This window comes from Cucumis sativus, chromosome 1 (assembly GCF_000004075.3).
Source record: "Cucumis sativus cultivar 9930 chromosome 1, Cucumber_9930_V3, whole genome shotgun sequence".
NCBI lineage: Eukaryota > Viridiplantae > Streptophyta > Magnoliopsida > Cucurbitales > Cucurbitaceae > Cucumis > Cucumis sativus.
Window position 1 is genome coordinate 16,319,733 of NC_026655.2, and position 24,421 is coordinate 16,344,153.

The 24,421-nt window shown below is 32.7% G+C and overlaps 2 protein-coding genes across 5 annotated transcripts; both read right to left on the reverse strand.

Moving 5' to 3' along the window:
- Nucleotides 1-2,569: 2,569 nt before the first annotated feature.
- Nucleotides 2,570-6,380, reverse strand: LOC101218882 (protein SUPPRESSOR OF MAX2 1). The gene is made up of 3 exons (XM_004149835.3): nucleotides 4,953-6,380; nucleotides 4,454-4,754; nucleotides 2,570-4,374 (listed from the first exon to the last, which is right to left on the reverse strand). Exons 1-3 carry the CDS (start codon nucleotides 6,104-6,106, stop codon nucleotides 2,740-2,742), a joined length of 3,090 nt encoding a protein of 1,029 aa, XP_004149883.1. The 5' UTR covers nucleotides 6,107-6,380; the 3' UTR covers nucleotides 2,570-2,739.
- Nucleotides 6,381-19,345: 12,965 nt separating this feature from the next.
- Nucleotides 19,346-23,211, reverse strand: LOC101219119. Of its 4 annotated transcripts, XM_011657827.2 has the most exons (10): nucleotides 23,057-23,208; nucleotides 22,766-22,879; nucleotides 22,409-22,556; nucleotides 22,225-22,311; nucleotides 21,604-21,731; nucleotides 20,972-21,068; nucleotides 20,812-20,889; nucleotides 20,512-20,737; nucleotides 19,835-20,058; nucleotides 19,346-19,700 (listed from the first exon to the last, which is right to left on the reverse strand). In XM_011657827.2, the coding sequence occupies exons 3-10, from the start codon at nucleotides 22,508-22,510 to the stop codon at nucleotides 19,662-19,664; spliced, it is 981 nt and encodes a 326-aa protein (XP_011656129.1). In that variant the 5' UTR covers nucleotides 22,511-22,556; nucleotides 22,766-22,879; nucleotides 23,057-23,208; the 3' UTR covers nucleotides 19,346-19,661. The 4 variants fall into 4 exon arrangements, with proteins under 4 accessions (XP_011656129.1, XP_011656131.1, XP_004149884.1 ...); XM_011657829.2 differs by lacking the exon at nucleotides 22,766-22,879 and having other exon boundaries at nucleotides 23,057-23,211; XM_004149836.3 differs by lacking the exon at nucleotides 23,057-23,208 and having other exon boundaries at nucleotides 22,766-23,050.
- Between the last annotated feature and the right edge of the window lie 1,210 nt (nucleotides 23,212-24,421).

Consider the following 24,421-nt stretch of genomic DNA (forward strand, 5'->3'; position numbering starts at 1 on the left):
AAGTTATGAAATCTCATTATTTTTTTAATATTAGTATTTGAGCACTTTGAAGCATGTTAAATCATTTTGAGTAGAAATTCATATAATGATTTGTATTTATTGAGTGATCTCACATGTTTTTGTTTTTTATTTTCAATTCAACATATATTTTTATCATGAACAAGAAAAATTAAGATTAAAAAAGATCTTTTTTTTTATATGAGTGAATGTTTGAGTCAGCTTACATGCACCTAAACTAATTTTGTGGAACAACCCACCTGACTCTATAAAAATTAGGTGTCAAAGAAGCTCGTAGAAAATCAATTTCTTGAACCTGGCTATACATTTTAGTTAGAAAAAGTATAAATTTTGATGAGAGCAAAATTTTAGTTAGAAAAAGATCATACAACTAAATATTTGGTCAATTTTTTGTGAAAATTAAATATGATAAAAACAAAACTTAAAACTAGTTTAAAATAGCAAAATTAGGTTTTTAAAAGATAAATTTACATAAAATATAAAAAGAAGGTTGTTAAATATTTCATATTTGCCTTTATTAGATTTCGATTAGTGTGAGACCATTTTTAAGTTCTTTTTTTTTCTTCAATTTATTCTTCATTTCTTTGTATTATTACTTATCTTTCTTTATATTTTTACTTATTGTTTGTAATTTATTTATTTTTTTTCCCTTCTTCATCATTTCTTATCTTTTCTTTTTCTTTTTGGTACAAGATCTAAATGATGGTGGTGTATCAATATCTAAATAATCAGTTATCTATTCCAAAAAGATAAAGATAAACCACATCATTAATCGATTGTTTAGATCTAATACAAGATCGTTTAGACGAGGTACAATAATACAAGATCGTTTAGAGTGGTTTTTCCATTTAATACAATTGAATGAGAAATTTTGGATCAATTCACGTCATTTACCACATAAATGATGAAATTACTAATAATTAAATTTGAGATTGAGTGAAAATTTAACCCGTGTCTCAAATTGAAATTGAAGATATCAATAGAGAAAAAGTGATGATGTCAAGTGTTTTAGTTTGATGGTTGGATCAAATAACTTTTTAGGTAAAAGTATTAATATTTGGGCTAAAGTCAAATTAAGCCCAATAATTGGCTTAATCTCCCAAATGCCAATTAAGACCAAATTCAATTAGTTAAGCTCAAAGTTCATGTCTAGGACCAAACAAAATCAGCCTTGCAAAACTCACTTGACAACTCTTTATGTAGAAGAGCTCTCATTCGTTTGGAATTTATTTTTGGCACTTCACATCATCTAGAGAAAATTCTTCTAACAATAAGAAGATATCTTGGCTCTTAAGTCGAAGGCTCAACTTCAATAACATTACACGATCCCCTGATGTCAACTTCAAAAACACCATGCGGTTCACTTTCTCAAATCAAGCGTATCCATTCAACCAAAGAAAACCACGTGATTAAGTACTAGAGTATGAACCACATTTGCATCAAATTTACCAAAAAGATATTTAATTTCACAGAACACGTTTCTTTTAAAAACTTTGTGAGCACAATTCATCATTTATTATGAAGGTTGCAATTTATTTATTTATATTTTAATTAATATTGTTCAATATAGTCTCTCTTGATGAAGGTTAAAATTGACCAATAATAAGTTAATGTAACATATTATTTAGTGCCTCAAAAGAAATTAGATGAAATAAGAGGCTAAGGTAAGAGAAGTAATAAGAGAAAACTTAGAAATTTAGAATACTCCCCTCTTGTTTCTTTTCTTTTCTTCTTCTTCTTCTTCTTTTTTTTTTTTTTTTTTTTGTTAGAATTGTTTATTTTTAATATTTCAAAACATAGTTTTTTCATTTAAAAAGCTTTAATTTTAAAAATATTATGAGTGAAATAATATGCATTAGATCACCTCTTAAAAGTGATCTAATGAGAATTAAAATTAGATTTCCATATTTGCCAAACTCAAAAGTTGTAACTAAAATTTGTAGATAGGACAAATAATTTAGCTCCTTAAAAGTATAAGTTAGGAAGATTCTAAAAACAAACATTAGGCATGAAAGTTGAGGACAGGAATACAACATCCCAAAATGAAACAAACAACAATTCAATTAATATATCTAAAGGTTACATGGCTAATAGGTAATTCAAATTCAAACATGTGGATTCCAAAAGATTTAAATTTTGTTGGCAAACCCCAAATTGCATAAAGCTTTGAATGGATATGAATGAATGAATGCATGAATGAACACCAAACAAACACAAAGCGGCGGCTGGTTTTTGTCTCTTTCTTTTCCCTTTCAACCACACAAATAGCAGAAACTGCTAAGCATCTTCACCCTTCATTTATAATTTGTTTTTTGCCCTTTGAACTCGCCTTAGAGTCAGTGACTTGACCATCTCATTTATCATCTTCTAACTAAAAAGTCCACTTTACAAAGTCCTTCATCCAAAAGTGGACAAACAAGCTTATGTTCATCTTTGTCATTTCCATGTTTGTCCCATATCATTTGATCGTGCAAATAAACAATCCCTCTTTTAATAAGTCTCTTCAATCACCACCACCCTGCTCTGCTATTCATTATTGTTTGCTTCTTTCTTCAGGAAAGTATATGTTTATTTATATCATGAATATGGAGTTGAAGACAATTGAATTAAATAATTCTCAAGGAGAAATGAAATTACAACACATTGTTTTGTTTCTTCTGTCAAAGATTTTCTATCCATATATACAAGATTTTATGTTACCTTCACTCTATTCTTATAAATTTATAATCCATCTACTGCTGTCACTACTTTTATGTTACTAGGTAGCCAATCTCCTCGGTTTCGATTGCCTGATTCACGGTCTAGTTCGAGAGTAACGACTATAGGATTGTCTCTTGTGCTGCCTGTTGTCTTTGGAAAGCAAGCTTTGAGATGGTTGAAGCTTGGAACGAGGGCTTTCTCTGCCCATTCTTCTAAACTAGTGTTGCTTAACCATACCCCAGCTAAGATTTTTTGAAGAGCCTGGTCTTGTAACTCGATTGAGATTCCCTCAACCCCAATAATGGTGAAGAATTTTTCGTTGATGGATGTTTTGATGTCTTGGGTAATATGATTGAAGTTGACTGGCTTGAAGATAATGGCATCATCGACGATATCTTGAAGTTCGGTTAGTGCTGGTGAAGCTGTGGTTGATTCCATCTTGCTTAGGCCATATTCATCTTCATGATCGATTGTGAGGTCGCTTGAGTTGTGCGATCCATCTGGAGTATCGTCCTCTGCATTGGCAGCCTCATTCAAATCAAAAAACAAACCAGGATTAGTACCTTTCCTGGTTTTTGTGAACCTTTCTTCATTGCAAAGCCAGTTGCCTCTACGTTTTGATTGCTTTTCGGACAGAGATAACCTCAATTGCCAACTTTCACCAGCTAACGTTGCGAGCTCCTTTTCACCAAAAGAATTGTGATCTGAGAACCACTTTAGATCGTCCGGTAGCCAAACAGTTGTGAGGATGAAAATAATATTACCAAGGCTGATTTCTCGACCATAGGAATCAATGAGACGACCACTTTCAATTGCTCGTTTTAAACTCCCACGAAATAGAACATCTGCTTCATCAATGTTCTCAAGAACTATCACTGAAAATGGATTCTTCCTAACAGCCTCTGCAATTTGATCCAATGGGGTTCTACCGCGAAAATTATTGTCCAATCCTCTACCATTACGTTGTGAACCAAGACAAATTGTAACCATGATGGACCCAGATACCAGCTCTGAAATAGCTGATGCCATCTTCCTCTTGCCAACTTTGTCAGGCCCCGCAAATAATAGCCAAATGTCTCCTTTCGACCCAGCACCTTGACGTTTCCTGTTGCCCAATTTGCGTTGAGTTATCGTGTTAGCCACAGTGGAGGCTGCATCTCGCTGCCACCAAACCTTTCCCATAAGAACTTTAAGGATCTTCTTGTATGAATCAACATCTGTTATACCTAGAAGTTTGGCACTCTGAATATCCAGAGACTTCATCTCTGATTTGGAAGAGTTATGATTTTGGCCCAAAAATTCTATGGTGCAGTCTTTACGAGTTTGTTCAGGGATGTTACCACTAAACTTCTCTTGCCCAAGAATCAAGTCCGTTCGTATTGAGTTGTGGTCAGATGGCTGGTTGGGTTGTGGATTCATATTCAGCTGAAGAGTTCTCCCAAGGCTTTTATTCAATTCTAACCTAGGCTGACAAGGCTGGCACTTGAGCAAGTTTTGGTTATATAAACCCATCGTTGAGATCCCTGTTAGCATATTTCCAGTTGAACTGAAAATTTTCGATTGATGGAAATTGGGATGAATCTGCAAGCATGTAGTATTCCATTTCTTTTGTAGCTCTTGAGTCCTCTGCTTTACCATCAATTCTGTGTCCTTATTCTGCAACAAAACACAAAACATAACTTAGCTTCACTTGATTTCACTTGAAACTTATCACTCGAGGAAACGAAAACATTACCTGTTTCGAATCTACTGATTCAGCATTAGGAGAATGATCTTTAGCTTTTTGCAGCCAATGTGGCAGGGGAGAGCTATTACTGTCTGTTTTGACTCCTGAAGAAGATTTTTCAGACTCCTCATTTATGAGTTTGTGTAATTCTTGTTCATACTTCTGCATACACTGTGAGCAACAAGTTATTCTCGAACCATAATTTAAAGACTCAGATTCATTTCTCAGCTGGCTAATGGGAGGAGTAGGAAAAAACTTCAATGGAGACAAGGATTCGATTGGACTGCCAAGAATCTCCTTTGTTCCAAACCTAAATGAACAAAAGAAATCAATCATGAACGATTATGGCTAAACAATTGAACAAAATCATATAATATTGGTAAAATAATCACAAGAAGATCTACAAGTCTAAGTCTAAATTTTCCTGCTTATACTTGATTTGTACAACGACCCAATAGTTCTTAAGCTCAAGCAAATAAAAAGGATAAGAATCCAAAACTGAAAGTACCTTGGATATAAACCAGAGCGAGGGGCTTTAGCCACAACAGGAACAACATGTAAATCCCAATCACTTTCGATTGACGGATGATAGATTTGGCATCTCAAGAAAGTTTCACAAGTAGCGGTTCCGATTAACCACAGCCGTCCGTTGAACCTTGTCAATAGCTTTCCAATCTTCTGAACGGCAGCACGGCCGGCCTCGGATACAGAACTCGCCGGCTGATCAAACAACCATTCTAGATTCCCCAGGTCAAGAATAATACTCCCAGAACTAGATTTGGCTAATTGGGACGCTACCAAATCTTCCAATTCATCAAGTTTTGTGGGTATTTGTTCTCTATCTGATGCAAATTCCTTCTCTAAACGGATAATCTCAGCGTTCTCCAGCGACCCTTCACTCAGTTCTTTCTTGTTAATTCGTCTAAAAAATTCTTCTAACATTGCATCTGTTTCCGAATCCCCAACTACGATTGGATTTCTCTTGGTCGGTCTACGCAAAATATCCACGATTCGTTTCACTTCCTCCTCTCTCGGCCTCCCCAATTGGTTAACGCTACCCTGATGAAACCGTGGATTCAAATAAAGACTCCGATTAGGCGACGGCGAAGAGTGGGAAGAACGTAATCCAATCGGAGAGGAATTCACCACAGATGCCGACGAATTCAAAGACCGTTCAATAATACCCTTAACAGCAGGGCTCGAAAAGCTCGCTTCCCGCATAATCCTACTAACACTTGGATCATCGAGAATCGATATAACTAGCTGCTCGAACTCAACCTTCACAGCTAACAAAGGTTGTTGCGGCAATTCAGAGGAGCCGCGGCGTTGGTGAGCTTGAGCACGTTTAAGGGCTGCCATTAAGGCATTGGAGATGGGTGGTTCTGAAGCAGCGGAGAGGTTTTGAGCCGTGGGTAACCGCTCGAGAGCGACGCTGAAACAGAGCTCGAGAGCTCTGCACTGAAGTGGGTGCGAAGAATTAGGATGGGACTTGATACAGGCTTGACGAAGGAAGGCAGTTGGTGAAGCCAACAAAGTGGCAGCGACATGAACCGGCGTGGTCTGGCCATGGTTACGACGAGCGGCCTCGGCAATTGCCTGGTTCAAAATAGTTGCCGCGTCGGACGTGAGAGTTTGCAGGATCGTACCAAGTCCAGCTCTCATTTCCAGAAATCGTAGTGTAAAGGAATTAAAAAAGCAAATAAATTTGGAAGTAGAAATCTGGTAATATCCTTCTCCAATCCACCATTGAAAAACCCAATTGAAAAAACAGAAGCTTGATAGGTGGATGTTTGAACTTCGAAGGGGTAAATTTAAAAAAAAGAAAAAAAGAAAAAAAGAGGATTGGAAGGTGGTGAGAAGTAAGACAAATGCTCACTTTCAGAATAGAAATAAGGAAATATGAAATATGAATAAATAAAATTAGAGGGTTTGTTACTTACTTCCTTATACAATAACTATAATATAATATAATGTAATGTAATTGAAATAAAGAAATATAGTTTGGAGTTTTGTTTGTTTTTATTTGCTAATTAAAAAGAAAAAAAAGAAAAATCTGTTCCATTTCACTTTCATTTCCACATCTTATCTCTCACTTCTTGTCTGTCTGTTTGTACCAAATTTAACTTTTTATAATTAATTAAAAAGTAAAAAAAATAAAAATTAATAAGTTAGAAATCCACCTCCCAAAAAGGTGACATTTAGATGATTAGATCCCTCCTCTCACATGAACATCTTTTCCTTTTCTTTTCTCACCTTTCTTTGTCTTTTCACCTCCTTTTAAATTACACATTTACCCTCCCCCTCACCATAAAGTATTCAATCATATTCTCTCTCTCTTTTGTCCTATTACCTACTTTTGCTCTTCCTTTCTCTTTTTCTCTCCCATTACCATTTTCTTTGCTACCCTCAAATTTCTCACATAATTTCTTTTCTTATCCAATTATGCCACAAATCCCTTCATTTCCATAACTATAATCTAATATCAAAATATTTACGGCTCTCCTAACAAAAAAATATTTTGTTATATTTTTTTTCCTAAAATATTTTAATTTTTAAAATTTTATCCTATAGTCCAATCAAATGTTGTCATGCATCATTTTTTATTTTTGAAAATGGAAACACAAGTGATAGGTACATACTCCACCTGATTGCAAACAAATATTACTCTTTTGTTACATTTCAATTTTTTAAACTTAAAAAATTTCCATTAATAAATAATTCGAGGCCCACTAATAGTTTATTATCAACTTTTTTCTAAAAAAGAATTATCATTTGTTAAGATTTTTCCTATAATTTGAGGAAATTTTAGATATATAAAGTATATGAATAATATTCTAACATTTAGATTATTACAAATGTTTTTTTTTTTCTTTGAGATTTCTTTTATTGTTGAGTTGAACAATAGTAATGGGGTAGCATTTCTTTTAACATCTTGCAAACATAATAAATAATAAATTATAATGATAGTTTGTCATGAATAATTTTCTTTATATTGCAATTGTTTTTCTAGTATAGCATGCAAGAGAATGAGATTTTTCTAGTAAAATAGGTGAAAAATAAGATCTCAACTTTCAACATTCATATTACTACTCTCTTAGTTACTATCGTTTTATTACTAATAATTATTGTTATTAGAGTGACAATTGCTAACTTTTCTCAAATAGAATATAGAAGTGATAGAAGTATGTATATCTTTAATAGACTTCAACACAACTATAGTTTTAACAACACGAGTTTAGGATTGAACTTAAAACTATCAATAATTGAAGTTCTCAAATGACAATAGTTATTGACAAACTTCAAGAAAAACATATATTAGGTCTAATGACAATAATACAAGTTTATCCACAGCGACCATACAAATTTATGATTAAATTCGAACTATGAATATTATGAATGTACAACTTTATATATACTTTTATTAGACTTCAAATAGTGAATGATTTATTAGTAATAAAGTTAATCATTTTCATGATGATTTATTTGGTGTCCTTTTTAAACTTTTACGTGTAGAAATCAAATTTTTAACATGAAGTTCGTTTAAAACAACCATCAATTAATGTATCAATTGTATGATATCGAGACATATATTCCGATGAACTAAGAATTGAGAGATTTGAATCTCATGCTTAGGGTTAGAACTAAAAATTCCAAAATAAAACCACTATACTGACATCTCCTTTGGTGAAATTTATTATAGGGTGGCATGCTTAATTGTTTATAAGAAGAATGAAAATTCAACCAAGCTAATCGTATTTAAAATATGTTATATCAAAATTGGAACTTTGAAATTGGTGCTTAATTGGATAGAAATTTTATAGGAACAGTTGGTATTGTGTTTTCTAAAGAAAATCTTGATGGTGATTGATGAAAAAAAAAAGGTATTTTCAAAGGAAAGTGGGTGTTTGAATATTCAAGTTTAGTCCAAGGGATAAATTCACCAGAAAAATTACTTTGTCCCTTCCTTATTTTTGGTCCAACCTAATTTGTCATATGGTTTCAATTTGGATAAGGATTCCTTCATATCTTCATTTATTAAGTTTTACTTTACAATCTATTCTATGTTCAGAATTGAAAACTGGAAACAATCACATAACAAATCTTATTATTAAATGTATCCCATGCTAATATAACGATTCAATTAACATCTTTCTCTTTCATCATATATATATATATATATATATAAAAGAGTATTTTCATTTGAAAGGAATTGGAATTTTCACTATAGAATGTCTTGAAGTCAAAATTATTAAAAGTAGAATGTAAGATATATAAATGAATCAAAAGCATTTTTAAACATAGATGCTAAAAGCATATTAAAAGTTAATATGAATCCAAATTTGATGAATAGGAACTATACTTAATTTTTAGAATTAAAAGAACCCAATACTTGAGGAGGTAAAAATTAAAACATATAATTTAAGGTTTGGATGTAAATTGAGTTGGACCTAATTTTAAAATTAGAGGACAAAACTAAAATATGTAGTAAGGAAAGAAGGATGAATTTTAAAATAAGTTTAAAAGTGAAGGAAGGAAGAGGATTATTATTGAGCAATAATTGGTAAAAGGTGTAGTAGATATATGAAAAAGAAAAGAAATATTTGATGGGAAGTAGTTATGAAATTAAATAAGTGGGTGAGTAGTTGGTGGCGTGGGTGGAGAAACAAAACATTTGTACAAAATGGGGAAAAGGGTATGAAAACTGAAAAGGAAGGGGGTTGAGGGCCGTTTCATTAATTAGTTTTTGACAAATAAAATTAAAAGCATTGTTTTGCATTACAAATTGCAAAGCCGACCAATAAAGAAAAGAAAGAAAAGAAAGAAAAGAAAGTCTATTTATCACGGATGCTTTTGCTTTGGTTTCTCCCATATGTGTATGCCCCCACACGATTTTGGGTGAGTTAATCACCGCACAAAATTCTTCACCTTAACTTTGACCCAATCTCCACCCATTCCTTTCTTCCAAAATATCTATTCCTAAATATGGTTTAGCTTCAAAATTATGTTTTTCCTCTACAATTTTCAACCATCCACCTTTTTTTTCTTCTTTGTATTTTCACAATTATATGTGTTCATCTCCTTACTTTTTCTTATTTGGTTATAATTAACATCGACCCCTCTCTTTCCTTTCTTTGACCAAATCGTTGGTTGATTCAGTTTTTTAATCTATCATGTTCACCCGTGTGTTTTAATGAAAGAGAGAGATTCATACTACTTAAAAAAGAGAAAGAAGAAAGGAGAGAGAGGATGATAAAGTACAACAAATAAAAAGCGCACGAGTCCTTCTATGTCTTTCTTCGGACTTATATCTTTTTTTTTTTCTTTTTATGAGCTTCACGAAGATCTTATCTTAAACTACTTATATCTTATGAGTTCTTATTATATTACTTATTTCGCGCTTCTCTGATTTACTCTTTTTTTTACTCTTTAAGGATTAAGCCATTACGAGAGCTACATGAAGGAGTTATGGAATTACACACAATCTTTTCACTGAAAGAGGAAGAACTCTAGTTCAACACCAATTAGGGAGAGGAGATATATTGGCTAGACCGTATAGCTTCTGATTTTGTAAGGACAAGTGTTCAATAAACCTACGAGATTGAAAATGATTGGTTTATGTGGGAAATGAGTATAGATGCTTATTGTATTACGCGAATGGGTTTCTAGAAGACTTAAAGTGAGTCAACAAGGGGATGAAAAGAGTAAGTTTAGTAATCGATCTCAGTTGAGGAAGAGTGACGTCCAGTTCAATTGTATCTTCATCTATATTAGTTGGAAAAGAGTTGGGGGTTGAATGTGCCCTAGCCTCAATGTGGGATCGAAAGCTCGCATGTTCGGGTGTCATTTGAAGTAGAGTTGACAAAGGGAATTATCAGTTAGCCCGAGAAGAAGAAAGGCTAGGGGAAGGTTATCAATATAAACTGAAAAGGATTAGAATGAATATATAAATAAAAAAAAAAAAGAGGAGATCTTCTTCAATAATAATAAAAAAAAAGGCACAGGTGTACTCACAAAAGTTTCATGATCAATTTCCTCAAACTCAGAGTCATCACTCTTAGACAAGAAGTACAATAAAAATCCCTAAGTTAGTGAGACGTAACGCACTACGCGGTGGGGTAGGTCAAGGAATTTGGCTAGGTCAGATTGATCACTTTTTTTAGTTGAAGAAGTCACTTTTCTCGTTGTTGAAGCTACAACTTTAGTTCTTATAGCTCTTTCTTTCTTCAAGATAATTAATTAATAGAAATAAGCTGCTTTACTTACCGTATCCAATTGGACCACCCGAAGAATTCTCTCTCAAGATACTCTTTCTCGTTCTGCACTTTCTAAATGGGACATCATTCAAAGCTGATGACAAAGTGTTCGTAGTTTAAGAATTAGATTAGGAAGCAAGGAGGAAATAAATAAGTCAAGAAGGAGAATCAAGGGAAGGGAACATCATTTGCGCGCGAGAGGAGAAGGGCTTTTTCCTAATAGAGAATGTGCTAAGCATATGCTAACATCGACTTATCATTATTTCTCACTTGGCTATTTGGTGGGGGAGTTCGAGTCTGTGATTTATTGGGACTTTTTCCCTAGGCTTTCTCTTTCTGATCTATGACTCCAAGCTTTCTTCTTTTCACCTTGCTCATAATAGCTTTTAATAAAATCGACTTCAGACAGAGATTGAGCAAGGGCCCTTCTCCCTACTTTTGCTTCTGTTGATTAATAAGTCGTGTACCGAGAACCATTTATGAGCCTTTCAACCTTGATGCCTCAATGGAAACAAGGACTGCAACTGAGCCTATTTCAGCTTCATTTGAATTTGCTTGCTTTCTGATGATTCATTTTCTTCTCATGCAAGAAAGAGATCCAATCTTTGTATTGCACATTTTCTCATTGAAGAGGAAAATAGAAGTATTTCAGAGGGGTGAGACATGTTAATCTTTTCATAAATACACCTTTTATCAGGCATTAGGATTTAGCTGCAAAAGCTAATACTTTTAAAACAAGAGATAGAAAAATGCAAGGAAGATGAGATCTCTAATACAAGGTAGAGGCTAGCTTTTTCTTTTTCCGTTGTAGTCTCACTTCTATTCTTTATGTATTTTATATTCAGAACAAGTCAAATCCCAATGGATAGAATCTATAAAGAAGTAGTCACTTGACCGTGAACCTTAAGGGGTCCAGCTATTCCTAATCGTATTCACACCTCAATTCAAATACCATTGAGAAAGGTGAAAGAAAATTCCCCTTGTTTAAAGGATGTGTGGAAGGAATGAACCCATTGAAAAACCCTAAACTTTCTTGTTTTGGTCAGTCACTAGAAGATTGTCCGCTCCAAAGTCGATGCCCCACGTAGCGATTAAGGGACAAATGAAAGGTTTCAGGAGCATGCTATCACTCTTATATTCTAGCGCTAATGTTGTTGCATCAATTCTTTCATAAGTCATTTTAATTTCGATAAAAGTTGCAGAATCTCTTGACTAGAAAGGAGAAAGAATGGTTTAAGCAAGAAGGTCAATTAAAAGGTAGAAACAAGGGCGAGATACCATGAATGATTAGAAAGAGGCTCTTAGATGCGAAGTCATCCTCCCTTTCTGCTTAGTTGACAACGGTTCTTCTTCCTCCAGAGGTATTATTCTCAAAAGTCTTTCATGGGGTGCTATGGTAAGGAAAAGGGGTTTAGTCCCGTTATGGAGATTTGAATCCTTCCACCCCTAGTAATTAAGTAAGAGGTTGTAACACAACCACGTGCAAAAGTTACTATTATATTTATATTTCCTTATAGAAGCTTTCCACTCTAGCCCAATGGAGAAAAAAAATGGTTCCATTCGAATCTGTCATCACAGTTCTTGTTTAATAAGTGGCAACAACATTTTCTATTGTAGAAGTCACACACCCCTATCCCAAGACGTGTGACCAATTTGTTGAAGCATCCAACTATGCTAAAAAAGCTTGAATGGTATTCTTTTGAGATCAGAAGTTTCTATTTAAGTAGAGCCTTTATGTTGTTGTGGTAAAGCTTATATAAGTCTTAGTTAATCTACTCAATAAGGTGACAACCTTAATAATTGGAGGAGAGATAGAGGCACACATAGAGTCATCCATGGGTTATACCTCAAGCTTTACCTGACCAGTCATTATGGAAAAATAGAAGAAGAGGCAAACTTTGAGATCCCTAGAAAAAACCTTACAGGTCACACTATAAGAATTTTGGACTATGCCGACAATTTTTTATAGCAAAAAAAAGTTGACGTTGAAACCTGTCCACGTTTTTCTTAAGATCTGCCCACGTTTTTTTTGTGTCGAAAAAGACCAAAATTCTTGTAATGTCACTTTTTTCACAAGTACATAAACATCTTTGAGGCAGCAAATGCGCAAATTGATGTTTTGTGGATGAGAAATCTTTCTTAGTTGTGGCTCCCTCTTCCTCTACGTGGGGGTCTTTTCTATCTTCCTACATTCCCCCTCTCCTAAAGAATGAGAGAAAATATTAAATACCTTTGATCTCGCTTTGTGGACAAATGGGGAAAGTTGCTTCCCTTCCTCTTGATGTTGCTCTTCTTACCATCCTACTTAACAATAAAGTCAAAGATTTCTCATTAAGTAAGGCTATTATCTTACTCAAGAGATCTTTCTCATTCACATACCAATCAAGAAAAGTCTATTCAACAAGAGCTAAAACAAATACAACATTCTCAACTGAAAAAGCAAGAAGAAAGCAGAGCTAAGATTTCACATAGATTCATTCATTTGATCGAAGGCAAACCGGGTAAAGATGAACATAATTAATTTTTTTTATTTTTAATTTCAAATGTCACACGTATGTTTGGATTAAAATATTTAAAATATTACTCTTCTAATTGTAGCAAAAAGTAAAGCATGCATAGATCTATTGAACCTATCATTGGAAAAAATTATACATATATTAGAATTACATTTCAAAATTTTAGGAACCAAATAAGTATACAAAGTCCTATGGTTTATTGTGAGCTTATCTATATGATTTTGCTCTATTATGATCATAATCAACTTAAAGGAAGAATCTAATTTTTGTACTTTCATGAATCTCTAACAAGAGATCCACTTAAAACATAAAACCAAAATATTAGTGTAAAGTTAGTTAAGTTTGTATATGATTAAGTAATTTTTTATGTATATGTTATTGTGAAATTGCATAGGGTAGCATTTTAAGAATACAATATAGCAATTTTAGCACATTGTTTTAAAATTTTGCAAATATAGCAAAATTTTTACTTCATCTTAAATTTGTTATTATTCCTAAACTATCATTTAATGACTTATTTATCTTTATCTTTTTAATGTCATACTCATTATTTATTTATTCTTCAACTTTTTAAGGCCGTAATTATTTGTTTATTCTTATACTATAAAAGTTATTTATTCTTTCTGTTTTAATCTTAATTTTAAAATATCAATAGTACAATAATTGCAATATGAAATATAATATAATGGTTGTTGATCGGAGTATTTTAACTTCATTTGTGATTTTTTTTTTTTACTTTCTTCGATGTGTATTTTGAGTTGAATTTGATTCCAAATGATTTTGTTTTTTTACATTAATTTTTTGGTTTTACTTTGTCTCAGTTTCATATATCAGTATTGTGATATACTTATATTATATGTATTAGTTGATTAATATATTTATTACGTGATTTTCGTTTTTTCAAATTTTATGCCATTAATTAGATTATTATTAAGTATATGAATGATGTAACTTAGTGTATCATTATCAAGTATATTAACAATATATTGTTAAAGCATATCAATAAAGTGAATCATTATCAAGCAAGTTTAAAAGTGTATATCAATAATATATCAATTGTATAAGTAGGACTTCAAACATATCAAATGTATTTAATCAATCAATTGTATAAGTGAAGAATACTAAATGTATCTGCAACATATCAGGTGTATCAAACATACATTAGTAATGTTTTAGGTGTGTATCAAAAGGTATCGAGTGTATCAAAGAGTATCAGGTGCATCAAGTGTATCAATTAAATGTATCGAGTGTATCAAAAAGTATCAGGTGTATCAAGAAGTATTAGGTGTATCAAGGGGTGTATTAGGTGTATCAATGTGTATAAGATGTATCAAACGTATATTAGTAACGAGGGCATTTGTGACATCTTACCTCTTGATGTGTGGGTTGGGTTTTGTTTTTGCTATTTTCGCAAATAATAAAATGTGTGTGTCATGAACTTAATTATTATAACTTATTTTGCTATTTTTGCAAGTGCCTCTATATTATAAGAGTATCACATGACCCGTCTCTCAGTTAACGTTATTTACATTGTAGCATATTCAAATGAGAAGATGGTACTTTGTTGGAATTTTTTTAGGAGCTCTCAGTGTTGAAAAGAAATGTAAGCGTTGATAGTACTAAAGAAAAGAAGAAGAAAAAGAAGGTAGTTAGGTATGATTTTTAAAAAAAAAGAAAAAGGTGAGGAGGTTGAAATAGTTAAGCATATTTGATGATGATCACGTCTCCCTTTTGGTAACGCACGCTCTCCCCTCCCTTGGATTGTCTTTTTTCCTCTCATCATACCTTTTCCCATCTTTCTTTTATTCATCTTTTGCCCTTCTTTTCTGGGCCCGCCTTACTTCTCAATTATTCATTTTTCTTTTATCTTTACTATTTTATACTTTTTTTACAACAAAAATAATAATAAATAATAAATGGTTATTATTTGTAATAATTAGAAAGAAGAATCTATTTTCACATCACAAAATAACAAGAAAATAAAGTTCTTTTTTTCTTTCAATTATTATTTTAAACAATCATTTTAACTTTGCCGTTTGAATTCCTCTCCACAAAGGTTTTTAAATACTTTTAATATATATATATATATTTTTAAAATGTCTCAAAATTTTAGTTATTAAAATGGAATCCTACTTAATTTTTCATCCCTGATTAAATAAAAAATTGATAAATTTATATTGTTAATCTGGTGAACTAAATTTAAAACTTTTTAAAAATGAAAATCTTTTCTTTTAAAAAATATGATTACATTATATCCACTATGACTACTTTTGAATCCTTGTAGAATAGAAAACGTAATAAAAATAAGAATGGAAAAGACACAATCTACTCCATTTTGGCTTCTTCTATCTCCACTTTTACCTAATAACAACATTCAAATTTACAATCCATATAGCTTTTCTAAAGGTGTTACTTGTTAGGGTTGATACCTAAAGGATTGCTTTCCAAGATTTATGATGAAATATAATGACATAAATAGACGACCCAACAATTAAAAAAAGAAAAACTAAACTCTTATTACTTTAATTTTTGGTAAATAATTAGTAAATGAATGGACAATATAGTAATTTTGGCATTATCAAGGTCAAACTTCAAGATGACACACATGGGAATAAAAAGCACTTGCAAAAAAAGTAATGAGGGAAAATATAGAAGAAGCATCCCCTCTAAAAAGTTTTGGTGGCTTCTTGCATCCAAAGCATGCATGTGGACTTTTCTCTCCCAATCCCCACCACTAACTTTTCTATATAGTTTTAGAATAAAGCTATGTTGTGTTGCTTTTGAGATGACCAAAAAAAAAAAAAAGAGGCACCCAAAAGGTTCCTTTTACAAATCTCACATCTTTCAATTTGTTTAATTTGATGATGCCATATTATTAATTAGTTTTATAAACAATACCCTTCTAATTTTATACCTTAACCTTTTCAAAAATCAATTCATAACCTCTACAAATAAATTAACGTTACAAGAGCGTAACCAATTAAAATGACATATAAGTTAAACAATAATAAGAAATCTTACCACTTTGTTTCACTCTTTATCAATGAAACAATAATAATAATGATGGCGTGGACACACAACTTGTTTTGTTTTTTTTTTTTGGATCATAATAATAATCTATTATACTTCCAACACAAGTTTCAAAAGGTGAAGAAATTTACCAAAACAAAGAATTAAAAAAGGGTCTATAAAGTTTAAATCAATGGCATGCACTTTTAGATACATTTGCAAAAGGACAGACATGCTTACCTAAGACCCTTGAGTGTAAAGTCTTGGAATCATTTCATCAAGACTTTAATGTCAAGATTTGTATATATATATATATAAAATATACATAAATATGTTTTCAAAAATGTCTCAAAGAGAGAATTCAATTTCAAAAGGATGTGTCTTTATTATTGTTGTTAATTATTATAACTCTATCCACATGCTAAAGAATTGCCTTTTACAAACTCCTCCAAATCTAACATTTAACAACAATGTTAATTCATGACTACAACTAAACTAACATAGGTTATTATTTAAAAATTAATTTTCAAATATATTTGTGGTTGGCAAACTAGTAGAGACCTACTGTATAGGGAGATTTGGAAAATTGGAGGATTTTAGAAAAAAATTGGGTAAAAAAAGATGACAATCAGATAATTTTTCTTTTAGGTAAATGAAGTTGTTATTTTGGAAGTATTGAAATGCATCTCTTCAAAATATAAATTCTTTGGTTGTCATCTCTTTTACCCGATTCCCCCATCTCCCAATTTTAGATATAATAAGCGTGTAACATTTTTAAAAATTGTAAATATAGTCGAGTCTATTAACAATAAACTTCTATAGTTGATAGAATGTTATATTCTATTAATAATAGACCAATGTTGACAATATGTTTTATTATTGATATACTCTGACATATTTTATTATATTTTAATTTTTTTTAAAATATTACTATATAAGTTAATACTTGATTCTAAGTGCGGTACATTAGGTAAATCTTGGTGGTTAGTTATAGTTAAATTTTTCAAAAACATTTAGTCTTTATTAACCTTTATCTTTATAAATCTTAAAAGTATTCCACGAAAATTATTATTAGCTAGTATCAATAAAACTTTAACCTTTGGTTATCGAAAATGATATCAATGCATGGATTCACAAAATATGTAAACTTCTTACAAAGTTGATTTTATAAAAATAAACTAATATATTTTTAGGTTTAGTGAGAGTAGAATAAAAACGAAAGTTTTGAAAAAGGACAAAAATGTGATTTGAACAACCGAGTGGATTGCACACTATCAATTGATGAAGTGAACTAATAAATGAAAATGGGGGTGTGAAGTGTGAACTCCCAACCCCATCCTCAACAATGAGAAAGAGAAAATCACTTGTCGGCATAATGAATATTATCAGCACACTTGCACAAATATATTACGACACGCCACTTTTTGCCAATGTAACATATAATAAATATTGACTTTTAGATCCACCTTCATCACAGGATGGTCTAGGTAAGGCTTAAAAGCCCATGGACGGTCCATGCTCAAGGAGAATATCCAGAGATAGACATGAAAAACCAGTCAACTTCATACACATATCTATATCAGTTTGAGAAACATCTAAACTCGACTCACTTTGTCACCTTACAACCTCAACCATCATACCATTAATAGACTTGAATGCAACTACGACCCATTGACAAAAAAAAAAAAACATTATATATTCTTATTTGACAATCTTAAACTAGCCTAGCAGGATAAATAGTTTTCACTAGCTTAGAAACCTTAACCTTACTTTCTTTTTTCTTTTTTCTTTTTTGTGGTTAGACTAAACTACAAACTCGCTTTTGACTAACTCAAGCACCCAAGATCTTTCATGCATAATAGTTTAACAAGCAAGACCAAACTAGGAAAAGAAATTCATAAATCAAACCCTATGAATGTGAAAGAGGTATACACAACAACGACAAACGCATGCGAGATCCACGTCAACTCAATATAAACGTAAACATAAAAATAAATGCACGAAGCAGAAGAATGTAGATTGGAAATCTCATTAATTTGGAAGCTGAAATTGATAATTCTTAGTAGTAACATGTGGATGTATGGAAGTGGGGAATTAAAGGTTAGAGAGACAGTGGAGAGTACTGGACACATGTTTTGTTTCTTCTTTTCTCTCTTCCTACCATTACCATCTGATGAAGAGATTCTGATTCTCAGGAGGTGTGTAAGTATAATGTAACGTAAAGGCAAAGAACATTAAAGTTTTTTTTTCTTTTTCTGTATTTGTTTAAAAAAAAAGCCCACAAAAGCTGCAAATAGAAAGGTCAGAGGGAAAAACATGCGTTTATAAAACAGCCGTCCAAAAAGTTGGCTTCCAGAAAAGAAAAAAGATTGTACTAATTTAAGTCAAACTTCTCACTCTTTTTCAAATACTCTTTCTGGATCTGATTCCTTTTCCTCCTCTCATACCCTTTCCTTTCACTTTATTATTGTCTGCGTACCTACAATAATCTCAAACCATTACGTACTAAAAATATTCTTAACATTGCACTACATATTTATATTTCTAGACACACTTTTTTTTCAAATTAAAAATTAGATTCTCTCTGTACCACAAACAAAAACCTGCACAAATAAGTGATAGTTAAATCTCTTACTGATTAAAAAGTTTAAGGTGATAGTTGAAGGTTTGATATGAAGAAAATTCTTTCGATAATAGAAGTTACTATTAATTGTATCCGTTCATGAATATAACAAAATTAGTGAGGATAAATATTAATAAGATTGCATCCTTTAGGGTATTAAATTATTGTTTATGTTTCATTTTCTAGTTTTGATGTAACCTCCTGATGCACAATTTTGCAATAATTTGAGAGTTATTTTTCTTATGCATACAAGAACGGAGAGGTTGATGTACCATCCATTCCAATTTCCTAAAAGAACAAGAACTTATAAGATCAACCTTTTAGGCATCTGCATTGTCCATAGTGCATTCTAAATGGGCCTCGTGAACTGGCAGCATGAGTTTTGGGGCAACCAACTTAGCTTTAACAAGTCGATCAATTTATAGCCTTATTATTAAAATTTAATGATCTTGATATTTCCTAATGAATATTTCACAGATTTTATAATAGTATCAAATTATTCTATGGAAATATGGACATGCTACAGTCATATTTTATTCCTTCATTCAAGCACATTTCAACTGTTACAATTACATCCATCTCTCCCCCAAAAGAAAAATGATGGTAATACATACAAGAGTTCTGCATAAGCTCAATACAGCTCATCTTGATGAATACACCACATGAAGGAAACAATCACACCCAAATGTACAAATGGTGCTCCGTAACTCAGCATTTTATTCCAAGATTAGAGAGTTTGGATGTTGCAGATTATTGGCCTTGCTCATTTAACTCTTTCCAACTGATACAGAGCTTTGCTTCCTTAGTTATCATCGTTAATGTTTCTCATGCACTTTCAGTTTGAAGACAACATGCTGCTCAAAAGAATCATAGGTTAAGAAATTTCAAAACTAACAGAGCAATCAATGGAGAAGGGGAAAGTAGGCAATGACAGAAACTTGTTGGTCATGAATGTATCTTTTGGATTAGATAATCAACCTCTTCATACCTTAATCTGCTTTCTCCTGTATGTGTATGTGATGTGAATTGAGTCATCACTAGCTTCGATGACGGCTGGATATGAAAATTCATTTTCTGGCTCATCCTCCAAGGTCATAACATCTTGCCATGAGTCACCATCATCCAGAGACAGGCCAACCTTAAGCACACCTCTTGATACCGTGTTATAAACAAGTAATAAACGACCATCCCTCAGTTTGACTCCGTCAATACCTATAGATAAGGTAACATACTCAAAGATGAGATGTTGGAAACTTGGAATCTTAGTTGTAAGATCAGCCTTCTCCACTTGTGCAGAATGAATAGAGCTTATAAGATCAGTAATTGCTAAATTTGGGAAGTTATCCAATTTCATAATGAAGATTCTCGCGAGACTGAATCAATGCGCTTAAAAGTTCATGTCTGTGTTAGTAATTCAAACACATAAAACATATCAAATTAATATATTGCAATATCAAGAAGAATTTAATAGAAACTAGTTATTCAAGGTACTTGCACCCTCTCTTGAGATCACTCTCAAGCCCAACCACTAAATGCCTATCTCCCACTATTTATAACTAAACTCGATAACCGCCTCCCTGTCTACCTACTAATGTACCCTTAATATTCCTAATAGTATGCAGATGCTTACAGTTACAGGTAATGCATGTAGCTCTGCCATGTTACCTGAGTTTGGATTAGGAAGATTTGTAGGTATTGCAAAGCTCCAGTTGTGACCACCATCATTGGATTCTGACATACAAATACTATCGATACCTGTGAAGGATCGAAGTAAAACCCGCAGATTTCCATTTGCAGTCTGGTAAGGAACTGGTTGAATGACACTGAGAGATCGATTTTTCATGTATATTGGGCCAAACTTTCTCCATGACCTACCTGAATCAGATGTGACCTGTTATATTGACATGTCAGCCACATTTTCCAGATTTTGAGACAAGCGAAAACCAAAGAACTATTCATAATAACCTCCATCCATGCACCCCAAGAGTTCCAACTTTCAACTGAAGATCCGCAGAGTAAAACTCCATTTTCCAGCAAGATTGGCTACAGCATCAGACAAGAAAAGACAGTTTCTTGAGCGAGAACAGTTTAACTGAATTGGTAGATATCAGCACATATATTATACCTTATTCTTTATTGGTCCTAAGATACCAGGAGGAAGCTGTTCTCTCGCTGTCCAAGTAATGCCTTTGTCATATGACCGCTTCATGCACCCACTCCATCTGATTGTTATCTCCATCAGCATAAGATACAATGAAACAAATTTGCAAGCAGAAGGGTTTAACTTTTCACACAAAAAGTTATTCAATATGTTAGAAAGTTGGGCATTGGAGACTAGAGTGAACCAGTAAAAAAAGGGTGCCCTGGGATTTCAAGGAAAAGGTATTGAGGCTCTTTCTAGAAAATTCAAAATCTAATTAATCAAACCAGCTAACGTGAGCATATCTGCTTCCTAAGATCATTTTATTTGAGATACCTTATATATAGCCTTGGTAGTTCTTGTTGGCCTGTTAAAGATTAAGAATTATACAGGGCTTGTCGGCCCCAATACTGAACTTTCCGATATGATAAATGATGTTATCAAATGACATGAATTTCAAATCATATCCCACAAATTGCTAGATGTAAAGACAACGCCACTGCACCACGGGAGGTCCAATAAATCAATTGAAACTCGAAACAAATATAAAGAAAAATCAATGAATATGTCCAGAGCTGTTATTTCAGAGAACCATTATGAGCTTAAAACTGTCATACTTTTGAACTTCTTGGCCCACTTTATAAAACAGAAGCAGCTCATCTGACGGAAGTTTGAACAAGACAGGGTTCCACATTGGAATGTCAGGCTCCTCATCAGCCACAATAGGGGAGTGCCAGGAGCCATTCTGCAAATTATAATTTTAACAAAATATCATTGCAGAGATAACGGACTCAACGTGGGAATAGCAAGATAAAAAAGAGTTATTGCTTGTCCAACTATGTCTTCATAACTTGAGTAAAATTGTTAACAGCCCTTCTAATGAATGCTAGAAAAAAATCATGAGTGGACAATCTAGCCAGAAATGAACATCAATGAGGAAAGTTAAAAGTAATACAAATATCTCCTAAGCCACTCAATATTGTAAGAAGTATGGACAAAGGCCAACAGCCTGTTGTGAGTTTTGTGACATAAACAAAGGCAAGGAGAGAGAGTAAATTTTATAGAAGTATAGTTTGAGAAATCACATCAGCAAGCAAGCAGAACATAACTCAGATGAGAATAAAGTGTTTAGATCCTCTTGCAGAACCCTTGTTTTTGGTTTTCGGTTTCTGAAAAATTATGCTTGTTTAGCAATTAAATGGTATTGAGGAGTGATAAAATCGGATCGGCTTGCTTACCTTAAAAGCTTGCAACCAAATCTTCACATCCGGTGCGCCCTCTAATGTACCACCAAAATATGCAACCAAGTAATGATCCTTATCAACCTGCTCTATTAAAAAAGAAAACACTCGGATTCTCCTCTAACAAAATCAGGGATCCAATTATTATAAGACCAAATGAAGTTTCTTCATCAAACCAAACCTCCACAATTGTAGAAGCATGACAGTTGTTGAAAGGAACAGAATTGGCAGGAAATGTAAACTCCTCTTGCAAAGGCCCGTCAACATAACTCCCCTTTCCCATTTTCAAACTTCTAACAACTATATTCGAATGCCCTCTAACTAATACTCTGCACAAGAAGTTGAACATAAGAAAAAAAAGTCTCATTTGCGCATTCAATCAAACAATTAGTTCATAGTAAAGAGTTAACATACAACATCAGCTCAAAACAGAATCCCAAACTTAAGTATCTAAAATACTTCATCCAATATGAAAAACTTCAATTGTGGGTGTAAAAGAATAAGGGATAAAAAAAAATAAAAAACAAAAAGTAACAACCTTGGTCCAAATATATGGGAATGATGATACAAGCGATGAATACGCGAGGAAAACTTTGGGGTTAATAAATTGAATTTAGAGATGAAGGTGTTTCCAAATCCTGGGGATGAAATACTGAAAACGGAGAGCAAGAAAAAGGAAATAAGAACAGCCCCCACTAATTTCCGCATCTTCTAGAAATGTTGTGATGGGAAAAAAGTGGTCAACTTAGGAAGACAAAGGCATTACATTTTGGATAACACAGAGAGGGGAGGAAAGAAGTAAGAGGGAAGTAGTTGAATGGTTTAGTACCTAAACAGTGGCACTCGGAAAGTCTGAAATTTGATGGACTGATGTGATGCAGGTAGGAAAATGAGGAGAAAACTCGAGAGCTGAGATTGAAAGTGTTGACATTGGATCTAACCCGTGTTGTTGTTTTGTTTGTAAGCATAACCGGACAGACTCACGATTTAGATAATTACATATGTCTCTACTCAAAATTGAGTATAAAAAGTCTCACTTTATCTGTCTTTTATTCCAAAAAACAGTGAGACCTTCTCAATTCAACTATTCCAAATTTCAATTAATATTATCTCAAACTGTATAGAATCACAAAAGTAAAATTTATTCCTTAATAATAGAATTGATAACATTGTTTAGAAGAATTTAATTAATCTCTCAACTAACCATAAAATTGTTGCATAAACGATATGATCATTAGACTATTGTAAAATGCAAGAGAAAGGTTGATTTATGGGTTGCTATACATCGTCCTCTATTGTATATTTGGTTGATGAGGCAATATGATTTATGAAGGGTCGACTAGAGTATGGTTTGTCCATAGATAAAGTTTTCCAACCCGTGGATCCTTGCTAGGGATCCAATCACTAAATTTCGAATTGTAAAACAAGTGATGAATGCAATATTTACGAAATCTTGGATAATATTCTTGGAAAATCTCAAGATAGAATATACAAAATGGAGGATTTTGTGGATGTTGTAAAAAGCCCCTAATTTGTAGATGTGAAAAAATCACAATGTCTTCTGCTTTTGGTACCATCCCACACTGCCTTATAGTAATGAATTAGTCTAAGTGGTAAGCAAGAGTGAATCATAGGGAGCACACTGATTCTCAAACAAACCAATTTTCAATTCGAGAGATTTTTTTATTTGAAATCGATGGAACAAAGTAAATTGCAGAGTATAAAAGTAAACACAAAGGAAATCCTATGTTAAAAGGCTCTAGCTTGGGTTACGAGGATTTCTCCCTTATCCAAAGATTTCATTCATGGAAACATCATTAGTATGTAATCTTTACTTATCCAATTTAATTGGAACAATTAGTTAAATTGTCCTAAGCTTTTTATTGTTCCAACTCATGCAACATTGAATTTTTCAATAGCATTAAGTTCTTAAGTTCTAGAAATAGTTAGATGGAGTGTCTAATTTTTCAACACCTAATTGACATTCAATAGTTTTAATTCTAGGTTGGTTAGAATCACTAGTATCAAAAGAGATTTACATGTTAACCTATTTAGTGCAAAACATAAATTATATGTTCCTCAACGTTGAACATATAACAAAATATCAATTAAATTCATAATTGAACCAAAGATTACAAGAGAAATAAGTTTAAGTTCTCGTGAACTCAAATAGACAAAAGAAGAATCTAACAAA

Excerpts from the sequence above, each read along its gene's own strand:
- LOC101219119 (XM_004149836.3), bottom strand. The coding sequence starts at position 22,935 with ATGCGGAAATTAGTGGGGGCTGTTCTTATTTCCTTTTTCTTGCTCTCC. Across the intron at positions 20,890-20,971 it reads TAGGACCAATAAAGAATAAG|CCAATCTTGCTGGAAAATGG; the intron begins GTATAATATATG and ends CTGATGCTGTAG. Across the intron at positions 20,738-20,811 it reads CTTGGGGTGCATGGATGGAG|GTCACATCTGATTCAGGTAG; the intron begins GTTATTATGAAT and ends TCAATATAACAG.
- LOC101218882 (XM_004149835.3), bottom strand. The coding sequence starts at position 6,106 with ATGAGAGCTGGACTTGGTACGATCCTGCAAACTCTCACGTCCGACGCG. Across the intron at positions 4,755-4,952 it reads CGCTCTGGTTTATATCCAAG|GTTTGGAACAAAGGAGATTC; the intron begins GTACTTTCAGTT and ends TTGTTCATTTAG. Across the intron at positions 4,375-4,453 it reads AATCAGTAGATTCGAAACAG|AATAAGGACACAGAATTGAT; the intron begins GTAATGTTTTCG and ends GTTTTGTTGCAG.